General features: G+C 36.8%; 1 protein-coding gene across 1 annotated transcript; it reads right to left on the bottom strand.

Moving 5' to 3' along the window:
- Positions 1 to 10,241: 10,241 nt before the first annotated feature.
- fbxo7 (F-box protein 7) lies at positions 10,242 to 17,445 on the bottom strand. The gene is made up of 10 exons (XM_048154438.1): positions 17,297 to 17,445; positions 16,948 to 17,075; positions 16,210 to 16,402; positions 14,992 to 15,234; positions 14,492 to 14,636; positions 14,325 to 14,408; positions 12,175 to 12,270; positions 11,919 to 12,095; positions 11,789 to 11,835; positions 10,242 to 10,801 (listed from the first exon to the last, which is right to left on the bottom strand). The coding sequence occupies exons 2-10, from the start codon at positions 17,067 to 17,069 to the stop codon at positions 10,487 to 10,489; spliced, it is 1,422 nt and encodes a 473-aa protein (XP_048010395.1). The 5' UTR covers positions 17,070 to 17,075; positions 17,297 to 17,445; the 3' UTR covers positions 10,242 to 10,486.
- Positions 17,446 to 17,614: the final 169 nt, after the last annotated feature.

Here is a 17,614-nt window from a genome sequence, read left to right as displayed (position 1 = left end):
TGGATTTTTGCTGGAAACTAAACCTCTTTTCCCACTAGCTGCTTGCTCACTTTCTTTTTTTTTGGATTTTTTATTCTTTTTTTCATTGGAAAACCAGTGAAACTAAACAAACTTGGTATCTCCAGAGAGGGATTCGAAACCAGGATTTCCAATTGTCAATGGCTGACATTCAGACCGCTGCACCACTGGTCTGTTTTTGCTCCCTGAACTGTTTTTTTGGATTCTTTTGTTTGGATTTTTGTCCTGATTTTTTTCAGTGTAAAACCAGTGAAATTAAAGAATTTTATCCATCTCCAGAGAGGGATTCGAACCAGGATTTCCCATATCAAGAGCTGATGTTCAGACCGCTGCACCGCTGATCTGTTCTCATTCTTTACTCTTATTTTAATTGAAAAACACCTCAGAAAATCAAGCCTAATGAACATTAAAGAGTTTAGCCCTCCTGTGGTGATTTTTTATGAATTACAACCATTGCAAATTGAGTCTAACGAATTTAAAGAGTTTCACCCTCCTGTGATAATTTATGTGAATTACAACATTGCAAATTGAGCCTAATGAGCTTAAATGCACTACACTTCTGTAAGAGGGTGAGGGCAGAAAAACATATTTCGCACTGCAACATGAACAGCCAATAAGATGTATTTACACTATCTATGTTCCATCTTGTTTTCTGGAAAAATATATTTGCACATAAATCAAAAGTGCTAAACGGATTACACACTCCTGCAATGATTTTTGTGAATTTCACCAAAACAAGTCAAGCGTAATGAACTTAAATGTTTTGCACCCTCCTGTGGTTGTTTTTGTGAATTACACCAATACAAATCGAGCCTAACGAACATAAAAGTGTTTGGCCCTCCTGTGGTGATTTTCATGAATTACATTGTTGCAAGTCGATTCTAATGAACTTAGTTTCGCCCTCCAGTGGTTATCGAGTCTTAATGAACTTACAAGAGTTTCGCCCTCCAGTGGTGATTTTTGTGAAATACTGAAAATAAACAAGAATCGGCACACTGCCACTGCTGCTCCCAAAGATCAATTTATTAATGAACAACATTTCAACCCAAAGGTCTTTGTCAGTCAAACAACAAGCAGAAAAAGATATGATTTATATCACACCTGATTAACTAATTACCCAATCATCCAATTAAAGGAGGGAAGAAAAAAACAATAATAATTTTAAACTACAAAATAATCAAATGTATATAGAAAAATATATTGAAAATATCAATTAACAAGAAAGTAACCAATATATATTTTTCGATATATAGTTTTCTATGCATTTCTAATGAGTCTAATGAACCTAAAAGAGTTTCGCCCTCCTGTGGTGATTTTCATGAATTACGCCATTGCAAATCGAATCTTATAAACTTAAAATCGTTTCGCCCTCCTGTGGAGATTTTAGTGAATTACACCGTTGCAAATCGAGTCTAATTCATTTAAAATAGTTTCGCCCTCCTGTGGAGATTTTAGTGAATTACACTTCTGCAAATCGAGTCTAATTAATTTAAAGTAGTTTCGCCCTCCTGTGGTGATTTTGTGAATTACAACATTGCAAATTGAGCCTAATGTGCTTAAATGCACTACACTTCTGTAAGAGGGTGAGGGCAGAAAACATATTTCGCATTGCAACATGAACAGCCAATAAGATGTATTTACACTATCTATGTTCCATCTTGTTTTCTGGAAAAATATATTTGCACATAAATCAAAAGTGCTAAACAGGTTATACAATCATGCAATAATTTATGTAAATTTCTCCAAAACAAGTCAAGCGTAATGAACATAAATGTTTTCTACAAAAAAAAATTCTACAAATCAAGTCTAATGAACTTAAAATCATTTATGGTTTCGCCCTCCTGTGGTGATTTGTGTGAATTACACCTCTGCAAATCGAGTCTAATGAACATAAAATTGTTTCGCCCTCCTGTGGTGATTTGAGTGAATTACACCTCTGCAAATCGAGTCTAATGAACATAAAATCGTTTCGCCCTCCTGTGGTGATTTGGGTGAATTACACCTCTGCAAATCGAGTCTAATGAACGTAAAATAGTTTCGCCCTCCTGTGGTGATTTGGGTGAATTATACCGTTGCAAATCAAGTCTAATGAATTTAAAATAGTTTCGCCCTCCTGTGGTGATTTGTGTGAATTACACCTCTGCAAATCGAGTCTAATGAACATAAAATCGTTTCGCCCTCCTGTGGTGATTTGTGTGAATTACACCTCTGCAAATCGAGTCTAATGAACATAAAATCGTTTCGCCCTCCTGTGGTGATTTGAGTGAATTATACCGTTGCAAATCAAGTCTAATGAATTTAAAATAGTTTTGCCCTCCTGTGGTGATTTGAGTGAATTACACCTCTGCAAATCGAGTCTAATGAACATAAAATCGTTTCGCCCTCCTGTGGTGATTTGATTGAATTATACCGTTGCAAATCAAGTCTAATGAATTTAAAATAGTTTCGCCCTCCTGTGGTGATTTGTGTGAATTACACCTCTGCAAATTGAGTCTAATGAACATAAAATCGTTTCGCCCTCCTGTGGTGATTTGTGTGAATTACACCTCTGCAAATCGAGTCTAATGAACATAAAATCGTTTCGCCCTCCTGTGGTGATTTGTGTGAATTACACCTCTGCAAATCGAGTCTAATGAACTTAAATAGTTTCGCCCTCCTGTGGTGATTTGTGTGAATTACACCGTTGCAAATCGAGTCTAATGAACTTAAATAGTTTCGCCCTCCTGTGGTGATTTGTGTGAATTACACCTCTGCAAATCAAGTCTAATGATCTTAAAATAGTTTCGCCCTCCTATGGTGATATGTGTGAATTACACCTCTGCAAATCAAGTCTAATTAATTTAAAGAGTTTTGCTCTCCTGTGGTGGTTTTGTGAATTACAACATTGCAAATTGAGCCTAATGTGCTTAAATGCACTACACTTCTGTAAGAGGGTGAGGGCAGAAAACATATTTCGCATTGCAACATGAACAGCCAATAAGATGTATTTACACTATCTATGTTCCATCTTGTTTTCTGGAAAAATATATTTGCACATAAATCAAAAGTGCTAAACAGGTTATACAATCATGCAATAATTTATGTAAATTTCTCCAAAACAAGTCAAGCGTAATGAACATAAATGTTTTCTACAAAAAAAAATTCTACAAATCAAGTCTAATGAACATAAAATCATTTATGGTTTCGCCCTCCTGTGGTGATTTGTGTGAATTACACCTCTGCAAATCGAGTCTAATGAACATAAAATTGTTTCGCCCTCCTGTGGTGATTTGAGTGAATTACACCTCTGCAAATCGAGTCTAATGAACATAAAATCGTTTCGCCCTCCTGTGGTGATTTGGGTGAATTATACCGTTGCAAATCAAGTCTAATGAATTTAAAATAGTTTCGCCCTCCTGTGGTGATTTGTGTGAATTACACCTCTGCAAATCGAGTCTAATGAACATAAAATCGTTTCGCCCTCCTGTGGTGATTTGTGTGAATTACACCTCTGCAAATCGAGTCTAATGAACATAAAATCGTTTCGCCCTCCTGTGGTGATTTGAGTGAATTATACCGTTGCAAATCAAGTCTAATGAATTTAAAATAGTTTTGCCCTCCTGTGGTGATTTGAGTGAATTACACCTCTGCAAATCGAGTCTAATGAACATAAAATCGTTTCGCCCTCCTGTGGTGATTTGATTGAATTATACCGTTGCAAATCAAGTCTAATGAATTTAAAATAGTTTCGCCCTCCTGTGGTGATTTGTGTGAATTACACCTCTGCAAATTGAGTCTAATGAACATAAAATCGTTTCGCCCTCCTGTGGTGATTTGTGTGAATTACACCTCTGCAAATCGAGTCTAATGAACATAAATCGTTTCGCCCTCCTGTGGTGATTTGTGTGAATTACACCTCTGCAAATCGAGTCTAATGAACTTAAATAGTTTCGCCCTCCTGTGGTGATTTGTGTGAATTACACCGTTGCAAATCGAGTCTAATGAACTTAAATAGTTTCGCCCTCCTGTGGTGATTTGTGTGAATTACACCGTTGCAAATCGAGTCTAATGAACTTAAATAGTTTCGCCCTCCTGTGGTGATTTGTGTGAATTACACCTCTGCAAATCAAGTCTAATGATCTTAAAATAGTTTCGCCCTCCTATGGTGATATGTGTGAATTACACCTCTGCAAATCAAGTCTAATTAATTTAAAGAGTTTTGCTCTCCTGTGGTGGTTTTGTGAATTACAACATTGCAAATTGAGCCTAATGTGCTTAAATGCACTACACTTCTGTAAGAGGGTGAGGGCAGAAAACATATTTCGCATTGCAACATGAACAGCCAATAAGATGTATTTACACTATCTATGTTCCATCTTGTTTTCTGGAAAAATATATTTGCACATAAATCAAAAGTGCTAAACAGGTTATACAATCATGCAATAATTTATGTAAATTTCTCCAAAACAAGTCAAGCGTAATGAACATAAATGTTTTCTACAAAAAAAAATTCTACAAATCAAGTCTAATGAACATAAAATCATTTATGGTTTCGCCCTCCTGTGGTGATTTGTGTGAATTACACCTCTGCAAATCGAGTCTAATGAACATAAAATTGTTTCGCCCTCCTGTGGTGATTTGAGTGAATTACACCTCTGCAAATCGAGTCTAATGAACATAAAATCGTTTCGCCCTCCTGTGGTGATTTGGGTGAATTATACCGTTGCAAATCAAGTCTAATGAATTTAAAATAGTTTCGCCCTCCTGTGGTGATTTGTGTGAATTACACCTCTGCAAATCGAGTCTAATGAACGTAAAATAGTTTCGCCCTCCTGTGGTGATTTGGGTGAATTATACCGTTGCAAATCAAGTCTAATGAATTTAAAATAGTTTCGCCCTCCTGTGGTGATTTGTGTGAATTACACCTCTGCAAATCGAGTCTAATGAACATAAAATCGTTTCGCCCTCCTGTGGTGATTTGTGTGAATTACACCTCTGCAAATCGAGTCTAATGAACATAAAATCGTTTCGCCCTCCTGTGGTGATTTGAGTGAATTATACCGTTGCAAATCAAGTCTAATGAATTTAAAATAGTTTTGCCCTCCTGTGGTGATTTGAGTGAATTACACCTCTGCAAATCGAGTCTAATGAACATAAAATCGTTTCGCCCTCCTGTGGTGATTTGATTGAATTATACCGTTGCAAATCAAGTCTAATGAATTTAAAATAGTTTCGCCCTCCTGTGGTGATTTGTGTGAATTACACCTCTGCAAATTGAGTCTAATGAACATAAAATCGTTTCGCCCTCCTGTGGTGATTTGTGTGAATTACACCTCTGCAAATCGAGTCTAATGAACATAAAATCGTTTCGCCCTCCTGTGGTGATTTGTGTGAATTACACCTCTGCAAATCGAGTCTAATGAACTTAAAATCGTTTCGCCCTCCTGTGGTGATTTGTGTGAATTACACCTCTGCAAATCGAGTCTAATGAACATAAAATTGTTTCGCCCTCCTGTGGTGATTTGTGTGAATTACACCTCTGCAAATCGAGTCTAATGAACATAAAATCGTTTCGCCCTCCTGTGGTGATTTGAGTGAATTACACCGTTGCAAATCAAGTCTAATGAATTTAAAATAGTTTCGCCCTCCTGTGGTGATTTGTGTGAATTACACCTCTGCAAATCGAGTCTAATGAACATAAAATCGTTTCGCCCTCCTGTGGTGATTTGTGTGAATTACACCTCTGCAAATCGAGTCTAATGAACATAAAATCGTTTCGCCCTCCTGTGGTGATTTGTGTGAATTACACCTCTGCAAATCGAGTCTAATGAACATAAAATCGTTTCGCCCTCCTGTGGTGATTTGTGTGAATTACACCTCTGCAAATCGAGTCTAATGAACATAAAATCGTTTCGCCCTCCTGTGGTGATTTGTGTGAATTACACCTCTGCAAATCGAATCTAATGAACATAAAATCGTTTCGCCCTCCTGTGGTGATTTGTGTGAATTACACCTCTGCAAATCGAATCTAATGAACATAAAATAGTTTCGCCCTCCTGTGGTGATTTGTGTGAATTACACCACTGCAAATCGAGTCTAATGAACATAAAATAGTTTCGCCCTCCTGTGGTGATTTGTGTGAATTATACCGTTGCAAATCAAGTCTAATGAACTTAAAATCGTTTCGCCCTCCTGTGGTGATTTGAGTGAATTACACCTCTGCAAATCGAGTCTAATGAACATAAAATAGTTTCGCCCTCCTGTGGTGATTTGTGTGAATTATACCGTTGCAAATCAAGTCTAATGAACTTAAAATCGTTTCGCCCTCCTGTGGTGATTTGAGTGAATTACACCTCTGCAAATCGAGTCTAATGAACATAAAATAGTTTCGCCCTCCTGTGGTGATTTGTGTGAATTATACCGTTGCAAATCAAGTCTAATGAACTTAAAATCGTTTCGCCCTCCTGTGGTGATTTGAGTGAATTACACCTCTGCAAATCGAATCTAATGAACATAAAATCGTTTCGCCCTCCTGTGGTGATTTGTGTGAATTACACCTCTGCAAATCGAATCTAATGAACATAAAATGGTTTCGCCCTCCTGTGGTGATTTGTGTGAATTACACCTCTGCAAATCGAGTCTAATGAACATAAAATCGTTTCGCCCTCCTGTGGTGATTTGTGTGAATTACACCTCTGCAAATCGAGTCTAATGAACATAAAATCGTTTCGCCCTCCTGTGGTGATTTGAGTGAATTATACCGTTGCAAATCAAGTCTAATGAATTTAAAATAGTTTTGCCCTCCTGTGGTGATTTGAGTGAATTACACCTCTGCAAATCGAGTCTAATGAACATAAAATCGTTTCGCCCTCCTGTGGTGATTTGATTGAATTATACCGTTGCAAATCAAGTCTAATGAATTTAAAATAGTTTCGCCCTCCTGTGGTGATTTGTGTGAATTACACCTCTGCAAATTGAGTCTAATGAACATAAAATCGTTTCGCCCTCCTGTGGTGATTTGTGTGAATTACACCTCTGCAAATCGAGTCTAATGAACATAAAATCGTTTCGCCCTCCTGTGGTGATTTGTGTGAATTACACCTCTGCAAATCGAGTCTAATGAACTTAAAATCGTTTCGCCCTCCTGTGGTGATTTGTGTGAATTACACCTCTGCAAATCGAGTCTAATGAACATAAAATTGTTTCGCCCTCCTGTGGTGATTTGTGTGAATTACACCTCTGCAAATCGAGTCTAATGAACATAAAATCGTTTCGCCCTCCTGTGGTGATTTGAGTGAATTACACCGTTGCAAATCAAGTCTAATGAATTTAAAATAGTTTCGCCCTCCTGTGGTGATTTGTGTGAATTACACCTCTGCAAATCGAGTCTAATGAACATAAAATCGTTTCGCCCTCCTGTGGTGATTTGTGTGAATTACACCTCTGCAAATCGAGTCTAATGAACATAAAATCGTTTCGCCCTCCTGTGGTGATTTGTGTGAATTACACCTCTGCAAATCGAGTCTAATGAACATAAAATCGTTTCGCCCTCCTGTGGTGATTTGTGTGAATTACACCTCTGCAAATCGAGTCTAATGAACATAAAATCGTTTCGCCCTCCTGTGGTGATTTGTGTGAATTACACCTCTGCAAATCGAATCTAATGAACATAAAATCGTTTCGCCCTCCTGTGGTGATTTGTGTGAATTACACCTCTGCAAATCGAATCTAATGAACATAAAATAGTTTCGCCTCCTGTGGTGATTTGTGTGAATTACACCACTGCAAATCGAGTCTAATGAACATAAAATAGTTTCGCCCTCCTGTGGTGATTTGTGTGAATTATACCGTTGCAAATCAAGTCTAATGAACTTAAAATCGTTTCGCCCTCCTGTGGTGATTTGAGTGAATTACACCTCTGCAAATCGAGTCTAATGAACATAAAATAGTTTCGCCCTCCTGTGGTGATTTGTGTGAATTATACCGTTGCAAATCAAGTCTAATGAACTTAAAATCGTTTCGCCCTCCTGTGGTGATTTGAGTGAATTACACCTCTGCAAATCGAGTCTAATGAACATAAAATAGTTTCGCCCTCCTGTGGTGATTTGTGTGAATTATACCGTTGCAAATCAAGTCTAATGAACTTAAAATCGTTTCGCCCTCCTGTGGTGATTTGAGTGAATTACACCTCTGCAAATCGAATCTAATGAACATAAAATCGTTTCGCCCTCCTGTGGTGATTTGTGTGAATTACACCTCTGCAAATCGAATCTAATGAACATAAAATGGTTTCGCCCTCCTGTGGTGATTTGTGTGAATTACACCTCTGCAAATCGAGTCTAATGAACATAAAATCGTTTCGCCCTCCTGTGGTGATTTGAGTGAATTATACCGTTGCAAATCAAGTCTAATGAACATAAAATAGTTTCGCCCTCCTGTGGTGATTTGAGTGAATTACACCTCTGCAAATCGAGTCTAATGAACATAAAATAGTTTCGCCCTCCTGTGGTGATTTGTGTGAATTATACCGTTGCAAATCAAGTCTAATGAACTTAAAATCATTTCGCCCTCCTGTGGTGATTTGTGTGAATTAACACCTCTGCAAATCGAGTCTAATGAACTTAAAATAGTTTCGCCCTCCTGTGGTGATTTGTGTGAATTAACACCTCTGCAAATCGAGTCTAATGAACTTAAAATAGTTTCGCCCTCCTGTGGTGATTTAAGTGAATTACACCATTGTAAATCGAGTCTAATGAATTTAAAATAGTTAGTTGGTGACAGCCATTATAAACTTTTAGATGGAAATAAGATCAAATTCCAGTTGACCAACAATTGTGGGAATTGAACCCTACCTTTTATGTACAAATGTTAAAACAACCAACTTTTTAGATAAGCCAACAGTGGGAATGAACTCACTGACTGAAACACATTATATCCTGAGCCACTGAGTTTGTGGTGTAAAGGAGTGTTTTTCCTATGTGTTTTGTTGGATATGATGAAAACACTCATAATTGGATTTGAACTCCACATGTGATACGACTTGTATTCATTTTATATATTGAACCTCTGAGCTTGACACTGCAAGGTTACTTTTATACATAGACACTTCAGAAATCATGGTATTTGAATCGAGACTCTGAGCCTTTAGTGAATCAGGCCTTTGTCAAATCATCATACTTTTAGTACCTGTATTAAATTTCTTTTATTTCACTTTGTCGAAATACCATGAATCACCTAATAATGTTAGAAAGGACTTGCTGCCTTTATTCTGTCTTTATTACTCATCTACTGGAAAGTAGTGCAGAGATCCACAGCATGGCTTGATTATGGCGTGTGCCGATGGCTTCTGTGCATAAGACACCATGCCACATAATGTTAATACCACCTCTTCGTATGTGTTTGAATAAGTTGTAAGTATGACTTTACACCCTGTTCTCTTACAGATCTCACTGTTGCCCTGTGAGGAAACAGAAAAACCAGTGTGACCGCCATCCATAACTTCATGCCTCTTCCCGAGTTTCAGACGGATCCAAGTGAGCCAGGCGAGTCCAGACATGTGTAATGACACCTTTCACAAACCAATCATGACACACATCATTATTCAGTGATCCAATTAGAAACAGTTAACTATACTTCCCCCTTTTTTATGAACACGTGTATATTAAAAACTTAACTTATATTATAAAACTTAACCGAGCAGTTAAAACCATATATTAGGCCCTGGTTCAAAGGTTCACCAGAACAGCTCCTTCTAGTGGCGAACCACTGGATGCTCACTCAGGGCGGTAGATCGTCACTAGTCATGGGCGGGGCTTGCGTAAGAGTAGGGGAAAATGTGAAACCGCTTGTTTGGAGAAACTGTTTGTGATTTATGGAGATTATAAAAAAAGGAGTGGTGGATTTTTACCATTATAGGCTGGTTGTTTACACACATTTGTGATCAAACACCTTATAAAAGTGAATTTTGCATAATAGGTCCCCTTTAAAGAGGAAACTGAAGTACATAATATAGCCTACGTTTAACCTGGCCATCGCCAGACGCGTATGTGAGTCCAGTCGCCCCGTGGTGGCTCTTGGGAAGGCCGTGTTTCACAGGGGGCCGGGACGTGGTGTACGCTTGTGCCTCCGCTGCCATGGTGGAGAACCTGGCGCTGCGGGACGGGCAGGGCGTTCCTGGAGAAACGCAAGCCTGTGTGGAGCAACAGTGACGAGGAAGTCCACATGTGACTCTACAAACACAGCGAAGCAGTCAAGACTTTTTATTGAACATTTTCTGCGACTCAAACACATCCTGCTTCTTCAATGTTAATGTCTTAATAAAGGAATAGTTAATTTTTGGGTGAATTATTCCTTTAATGAATCTATTTCAAAAGCGTCCCAGGAATGCCTTAATTAATGAAGAACAACAACAACAACAACAAAAAAACAACGCCATCAAAATAATTTTATCCTCTACTTGTTTGGAAAAAATAAGTCTGTGGGTTGAAGCTCAAATGAAACCCCTCCTGATGTCTGCTGGTCGATTCCCTCCCGGCCTCAGACTCCGTCGGCCAATGGGAACGTCCGCTCCTGGGAGATGACCCGGGAGTGGGCCAATGGGGTCGAAGCGTGGGCGGGGCAGGATAACGGGCGATTGGTCGTAGTCTCCACCGATGATGCCGGGAGGGTAGAGGGGGAGGGGGAGGGGGAGGGGGGCCGGGGCGGACGGGAAGGGGGAAAGTGGGAAAATCGGAGGCATGTGTTGAGGATAAAAACGTCTTCTGTGTAAATTCTCCTTCTTCTGTTTGTGCTTCTTTTTGTAAAGCTGAGGGCAAAAAGAAATGTCAGATTTATTTATTCTTTATACAATACCGTTTCACTGCAGCTTCAGGGAAATAACAGAATCAATGACGCAAACTTCATCAGATATGAGACAAATTCTCTAAAGTTCATCAATTATTAAACAAGTTCAATTCAGCACTATAAGAACAGCGTTATTCAGCTCAAGACAAGTCAATACTGACTGAATTCAGTTCAATTAGGACAGAGTTAAGAGTTTAAAATAGCAACTTAAAAAAAAGTAATTAAATAAAAAATATAATATTCAATTTAAATCGTTTGGTGACTCGCGGGTCAGTGAGAAATCAATTATATTTCAATAGTTAACAGATTAATTGAAAATACATTCATTAAATTATTTTAGAATTGTATATCAAAAAAAATATTATTTCTGTATTATCTGTTTCAATATGGTTTTTATTGTTAATTTTTTTACAGTATAAAATCACAGTGTAATCTGTGTGTCATTATGCTTATTTATTTTTAAATTAAAAAAAATAATAATTCAGATTGTGTGCACCAACCCAAAAAGCAATAGATATTAAAAACATAATTAATCTTTTCATAATCATATTAAAAATAAATAAATTGCTAAATTGAATTTCTGTATATTCAGTTTCAATTTGGTTTTTATTAATTGTTCAATTTTTACATTATAAAAAAGTCTTATTTGTGTATCAATATTATTTATTTTTAAATTAATAAAAAAATATAATAATAACAATAATTCAGACTGTGTGCCAACTCAAAAAGCAATAAATATTAAAAATGCAATTAATAACTTCATAAGCATATTAAAAATAAATAAACAACTAAAAATGTAATATTGTATTGAATATTGAATGTTTTTTAATTATAATAATGCAAATTCTTAACATGATTTTGTTATTTTTTTTAATGTTTTAAAAATTATTGAGTGCCAATACTATAAGAGATGGTTTCTAAATATGATTGACAGATGTGTTTCGCTCACCTCTCTCCAGTCAGTGTCTCTGTGTTGATTTCCTGCAGGGAAACGCACTGCAAAACCACACAACATTTGCACAGTTACATTTCATCTGTCTGATGTGTGTTTATGTGACTGTGAGTGTGTGTCTTGTTACCCCTAAAGTCTCTGTGCAGCAGGTGTCTCCAGAGTGAGGGATCATGGGTAGCGACGTTCAGGTCTCGGCACACGGCCGACAGCGAGACGAGAGAGACGACATCCAGCAGCCGCAACACACGCAGCAGCAGCTCAGGAGGAAGGACAGCCAGGCCAAACAGAGCCGGCAGACCCAGCGCTGCACACACAAACAGCCGTCAAACACTCTGAACGGACACGCCTTACTAGTGTGAACACACTGCGAGAGGAATAATCACCCTGTCTGGCAGCGGCCATGAGCGGATACACCAGCTGATCTTTAAAGAGACGAGACAGTTTGCTTAAGTCTCTGTAGACGACGCCTGCGCTGCCACCTGAGGAACGAGACAACTCGGGTAAATCTTCAGGTTAAATATGAAAGCATCCTTGAGCATTAAGTTACAGTGAAAGTCAGGAAAAGCAAATGCATGTTTCATTTTTTTAAATTTATGACTTTGTAATTTTTAATCAAAATGTCTTTGTCCTATTTTGACAAAATATTAGGGATGCACAATATATCGGCCACCATATACTGGCCAATATATGTTCACTTTTAATGTTATCATTATCTGCCGATATATTAAAACCGATAAATAGCTGAGATGCTTCAGATGCGTGCTGTTCACCATGATGTGTTTATCGGTTATCGGTATCGGCTAAAAGTTTCAAATATCGGTTATCAGCTTTCAAATATAAAGAATTATTGGTTATCGGTATCGGCCAAAAGTTTCAAATATTGGTTATCGGCTTTCAAATATAAAGAATTATTGGTTATCGGTATCGGCCAAAAGTTTCAAATATCGGTTATCGGCTTTCAAATATAAAGAATGATTGGTTATCGGTATCGGCCAAAAGTTTTAAATATCGATTATCGGCTTTCAAATATAAAGAATGATTGGTTATCGGTATCGGCCAAAAGTTACAAATATCGATTATCGGCTTTCAAATATAAAGAATGATTGGTTATCGGTAACGGCCAAAAGTTACAAATATCGATTATCGGCTTTCAAATATAAAGAATTATTGGTTATCGGTAACGGCTAAAAGTTTTAAATATTGATTATCGGCTTTCAAATATAAAGAATTATTGGTTATCGGTAACGGCCAAAAGTTTTAAATATTGATTATCGGCTTTCAAATATAAAGAATTATTGGTTATCGGTAACGGCTAAAAGTTTTAAATATTGATTATCGGCTTTCAAATATAAAGAATTATTGGTTATCGGTAACGGCCAAAAGTTTTAAATATTGATTATCGGCTTTCAAATATAAAGAATTATTGGTTATCGGCATCACCCAAAAGTTTTAAATATCGATTATCGGCTTTCAAATATAAAGAATTATTGGTTATCGGCATCACCCAAAAGTTTTAAATATCAATTATCGGCTTTCAAATATAAAGAATTATTGGTTATCGGCATCACCCAAAAGTTTTAAATATCGATTATCGGCTTTCAAATATAAAGAATTATTGGTTATCGGTATCACCCAAAAGTTTTAAATATTGATTATCGGCTTTCAAATATAAAGAATTATTGGTTATCGGCATCACCCAAAAGTTTTAAATATTGATTATCGGCTTTCAAATATAAAGAATTATTGGTTATCGGCATCACCCAAAAGTTTTAAATATCGATTATCGGCTTTCAAATATAAAGAATTATTGGTTATCGATAACGGCTAAAAGTTTCAAATATCGATTATCGGCTTTCAAATATAAATAATTATTGGTTATCGGTATTGGACAAAAGTTTTAAATATTAATTATCGGCTTTCAAATATAAAGAATTATTGGTTATCGGTACCGGCCAAAAGTTTCAAATATCGATTATCGGCTTTCAAATATAAAGAATTATTGGTTATCGGCATTACCCAAAAGTTTCAAATATCGATTATCGGCTTTCAAATATAAAGAATTATTGGTTATCGGCATCACCCAAAAGTTTCAAATATCGATTATCGGCTTTCAAATATAAAGAATTATTGGTTATCGGCATCACCCAAAAGTTTCAAATATCGATTATCGGCTTTCAAATATAAAGAATTATCCGTTATTGGTATCGGCCAAAAGTTTCAAATATTGATTATTGGCTTTCAAATATAAAAAATTATCGGTTATCGGTATCAGCCAAAAGTTTCATATCGGTGCATCCCTACAAAATATAATCAAAAACAACTGGACCATCTCTAGTTATTTGGAGAAACTCCGCCCCTGCCAGCTCACGCTCATCTGCATACACCCACATCTCAACATCCAATCAGCAAGCAAGCCCCAAACCACATTTTTAATCAGTTACACTTTAATGTACGTACCACAATATGGAAGTTTCAGCACAACTTTAAGGGTCAGCTTAATATTAAATAATATTAAATGCAATATAAAAATTACCTGCCCAATCAGCCGTCACATAATCATCTGGTTTGAGCACCAGCTTGCGAGAATTCTCCATAGCCTTGTCCATCTTAAGAACAGCTGTTTCACAACAAATAAACAATTACTCAACTGAAGGAAGACAGTGCTGACTAATAACAGCTGCTGTATGCAGATTAACGCACCATTAATGACGAGCGTTTGGCCCATTGGCACGGCGACCACCGACACCAGGCTGTTCTCCAGAAGTGGGTGGGCGTACTGAAGCCTGTACACGCCCCCTGCCGCCCGCCAGCCAATCGGCATCTCGCCTGAGTTCACATTAGAACCCTGAAAGGGAGAATAACCAATTATGTTCAAAATGTGGCGGTAATAAACAGATCGTTTGCACTTCAAAATAATCTAAGTACCTTATTATCCACAGCGTGTTAAGGAAATGTCCCTCCCCTTACAATAACCGTGAGTTTAAACACAATACTAACTAACTCAAGCAGGCCCCGCCCATGTATGAGTTATTTAAATGAGAAATGATGTAAAATGATGTAGGAATATTGTGAAAACTCAAGACTACAATGGAGGCGTTTCAGGGAGTTCAGAAACAGTGACACTGATATAGAGAAGAACTCCTGCTGGAGGGACTTTGGAAACCAGAGTGAGTCTGAGGGGTCATCAGGTGAACTCTGACCTGCGGCAGGAAGCCGGTCTCCAGCAGCAGCAGATGCGTCGCCAGCATCAGACAGTCTGATGGTTTCTGACAGCTCGCCGAGTCCAGCAGCCTCTCCAGCGCGTGTGGAATCACACCGTCCTCCTCCGTCTCACAGCACAGCAGCGGTGGAGGAGCGAAGAGCCCGGCCCCCACACCCTCCTCTTCCTCCATCCACTCCTCCATCCCAGAATCCCTCACACTGCTGCTCTCTGTGCCACCGGCCTGAGTCGACACAAACACAAACATGCTGACTCACGGCATCAGGGTGTTTGTCATTTCATTTTCTTTTTTTTCAGTTCTTGTTTAAAAAATAATTCCAGCAATGCAGTTTTAGAGCCCTGTGAAATCCGTCTGTGCTTTCTGTGATTGGATGTCCAATCAACTGAATTCATAAAACAATTTAATATTTTTTAAATTTAACCATAACAAATCCTTACAAAATTTTCCAGAAATTTGATGTTGTCTGTTTTAATTTTTTAATCAATGATGATTTTTTTTAATCATCAAAAATGAAGTCTAATCAATTTAATTGATAAAACTTTAACAATTTAATACTTTACAAAGATTTTAACAAATAATAGTGCACTATAAAATGTTTATAAAATTTTCTGGTTTTATGATATAATACAATTGTATTGTCAAAAAATTACATCTAATCTATTGAATTAATAAAACTTTAATAATTTAATTAAAATATATATATTTTTCTTTAGAAATTATCTTGTCTGTTTTAATTTTTCTAGAGTCTGTGTTGTATTTAATGCAAATTTATTATCAAAAAGTATGTCTATTCAATTGAATTCATAAAACTTCAATAATAATTTATTAAAATTGTAACAATAATAGTGCTCTATGAAATGTTTTATTTTTCAGAAATTCTGATGTCTGTTTTAATTTAGATTCTATGATTTAATAAAATTTTATTATATTAAAAAAACAGGTAACCAAATAAATGCATAAAACTTTAATAATTTAAATCATTTTCCTATCATTTTGTATATATTTTTACATCATCATTCACTGCCAAGTACTGTCTATACTGTTATTACCTCTAAATCAAAAGGATATGTTTCATTATATTACTTTAATATCAACCAGACTTGTATATTTTTATACATGTTCATGTTTGTATGGTGCTGAGAGGCTGTGTTATTTTAATTAGTACATGCAGTGCTGTATTTCAGGTTGGGATCTGACCTCCTGACTGGAGCCGGGTGTGCTTCCTGAACTGCTGGGGGTTTCTGGGGCAGTTTGTGTTTGCTGAGAACAGCCCTGGGGCAAAATCACACTGATCATATCTCCAGAAACAACCCCACAGGAGGAGAGAGTCTGTCCCGTGTCCAACAGCACCTCCGTCCCGTTCAGAGACAGACTGAACTCCACATCAGATCTACACAGATGAGAAAGAGATGCTTCAGATGAAGAAATAACAGTGTGAGCATTCCTACGACTTAGATTTGGGTTTGATTCTAATAAATGTATATTTTGTGATGATATTGAAACCATGGATCATCTATTTTTTCATTGCATGTATGTGGAGGCTTTATGGTCTGATATTCATGACTGATTCATATTCATGACCCTTTCTCAGATTTTATTTAATTATTATTATTTTGCTTTTATGTTATATTGTATTCTCTCATGCACCTGTTCTGTAATTTGTAATGCAACAATGTGTTAATAATGCCATGTTGTTTGTACATTACTAATTGGTTAATAAAAAAAAAGAAAGTGTGAGCATCACATGTTTAGGTTTCATCGTTATAAAAAACAAAAAAATATCAACATATTTTTTATAAAATATCAACATATTTTTTTTGTTCATTAAAATAAATCTAAATTATTTTAAAATATTTTTTAATAATTTTAAAAATTATTTCCCACTGGAAATAAATAAACTAAAGCTGAAATTGAACCTAAACATCTCAAACTCACCCCAGTCCGCTCTGAGGCAGCAGCTCCTCTCGGACCCGGACTCTGAGCTCGGAGAGAGTCGGTTCTGGTCCGTCCAGCTCCAGTCGGCGGGTCTGTTTGTTGATTCTCACCCTGAGCTTCATTCTGCCCTGAAGGGAAGCAGATCTGTCGCTTTCATTTCACCCAAACTCTCCACAACCGCTTTTACTTTCACTAACTATAGTATAGTTACTATATCAAACTATACAGCGATATTACATGCTGAATGTAGTTCAGTGTTCGGTGCCACCGCAAATCCAAAAGGAAAAGCCTCGACTAAATGTGTTTATTTATATATTATCTAACTGAACTGAATGTAAACATCACTTACCTTTCAGATCCGCAGAAACTCTGCAGCCGAACAAAACTGCTGAGCGACAGAGTATCAAAATAAAAGTCCTGCTACTAGCAATTTCTTTTATAAATCTGCCAACTCACTGTGAAGTTTTATAACATTATTTGTCAATTAAATAATAAATATGTATTTTAAAAAAATAAAAATTGCAGTTTATGAATGTGTATTTATAAATATCTAATGAATAAGCAACAAGTCGGTACTACGCAATTTATTTACAGAGCAACTGTATTAATTACCAAAATGCATTTGATGTACTTCTTACAAACAACATTTTAATTTTTTATTCAACAT

The sequence above is a fragment of the Megalobrama amblycephala genome, linkage group LG14 (genome assembly GCF_018812025.1).
Source record: "Megalobrama amblycephala isolate DHTTF-2021 linkage group LG14, ASM1881202v1, whole genome shotgun sequence".
NCBI lineage: Eukaryota > Metazoa > Chordata > Actinopteri > Cypriniformes > Xenocyprididae > Megalobrama > Megalobrama amblycephala.
The sequence above is the reverse complement of the archived record's forward strand: the minus strand, read 5'-3'. Positions and strand labels throughout refer to the sequence as shown.

What these genes read in the sequence shown, in the direction of transcription:
- fbxo7 (XM_048154438.1), bottom strand. Translation starts at nt 17,069, where the DNA reads ATGAAGCTCAGGGTGAGAATCAACAAACAGACCCGCCGACTGGAGCTG. An exon ending in CTGCCTCAGAGCGGACTGGG is followed by an intron (nt 16,403 to 16,947) that starts GTGAGTTTGAGA and finishes TCATCTGTGTAG; the next exon opens with ATCTGATGTGGAGTTCAGTC. An exon ending in CCAAACGCTCGTCATTAATG is followed by an intron (nt 14,409 to 14,491) that starts GTGCGTTAATCT and finishes GTTGTGAAACAG; the next exon opens with CTGTTCTTAAGATGGACAAG.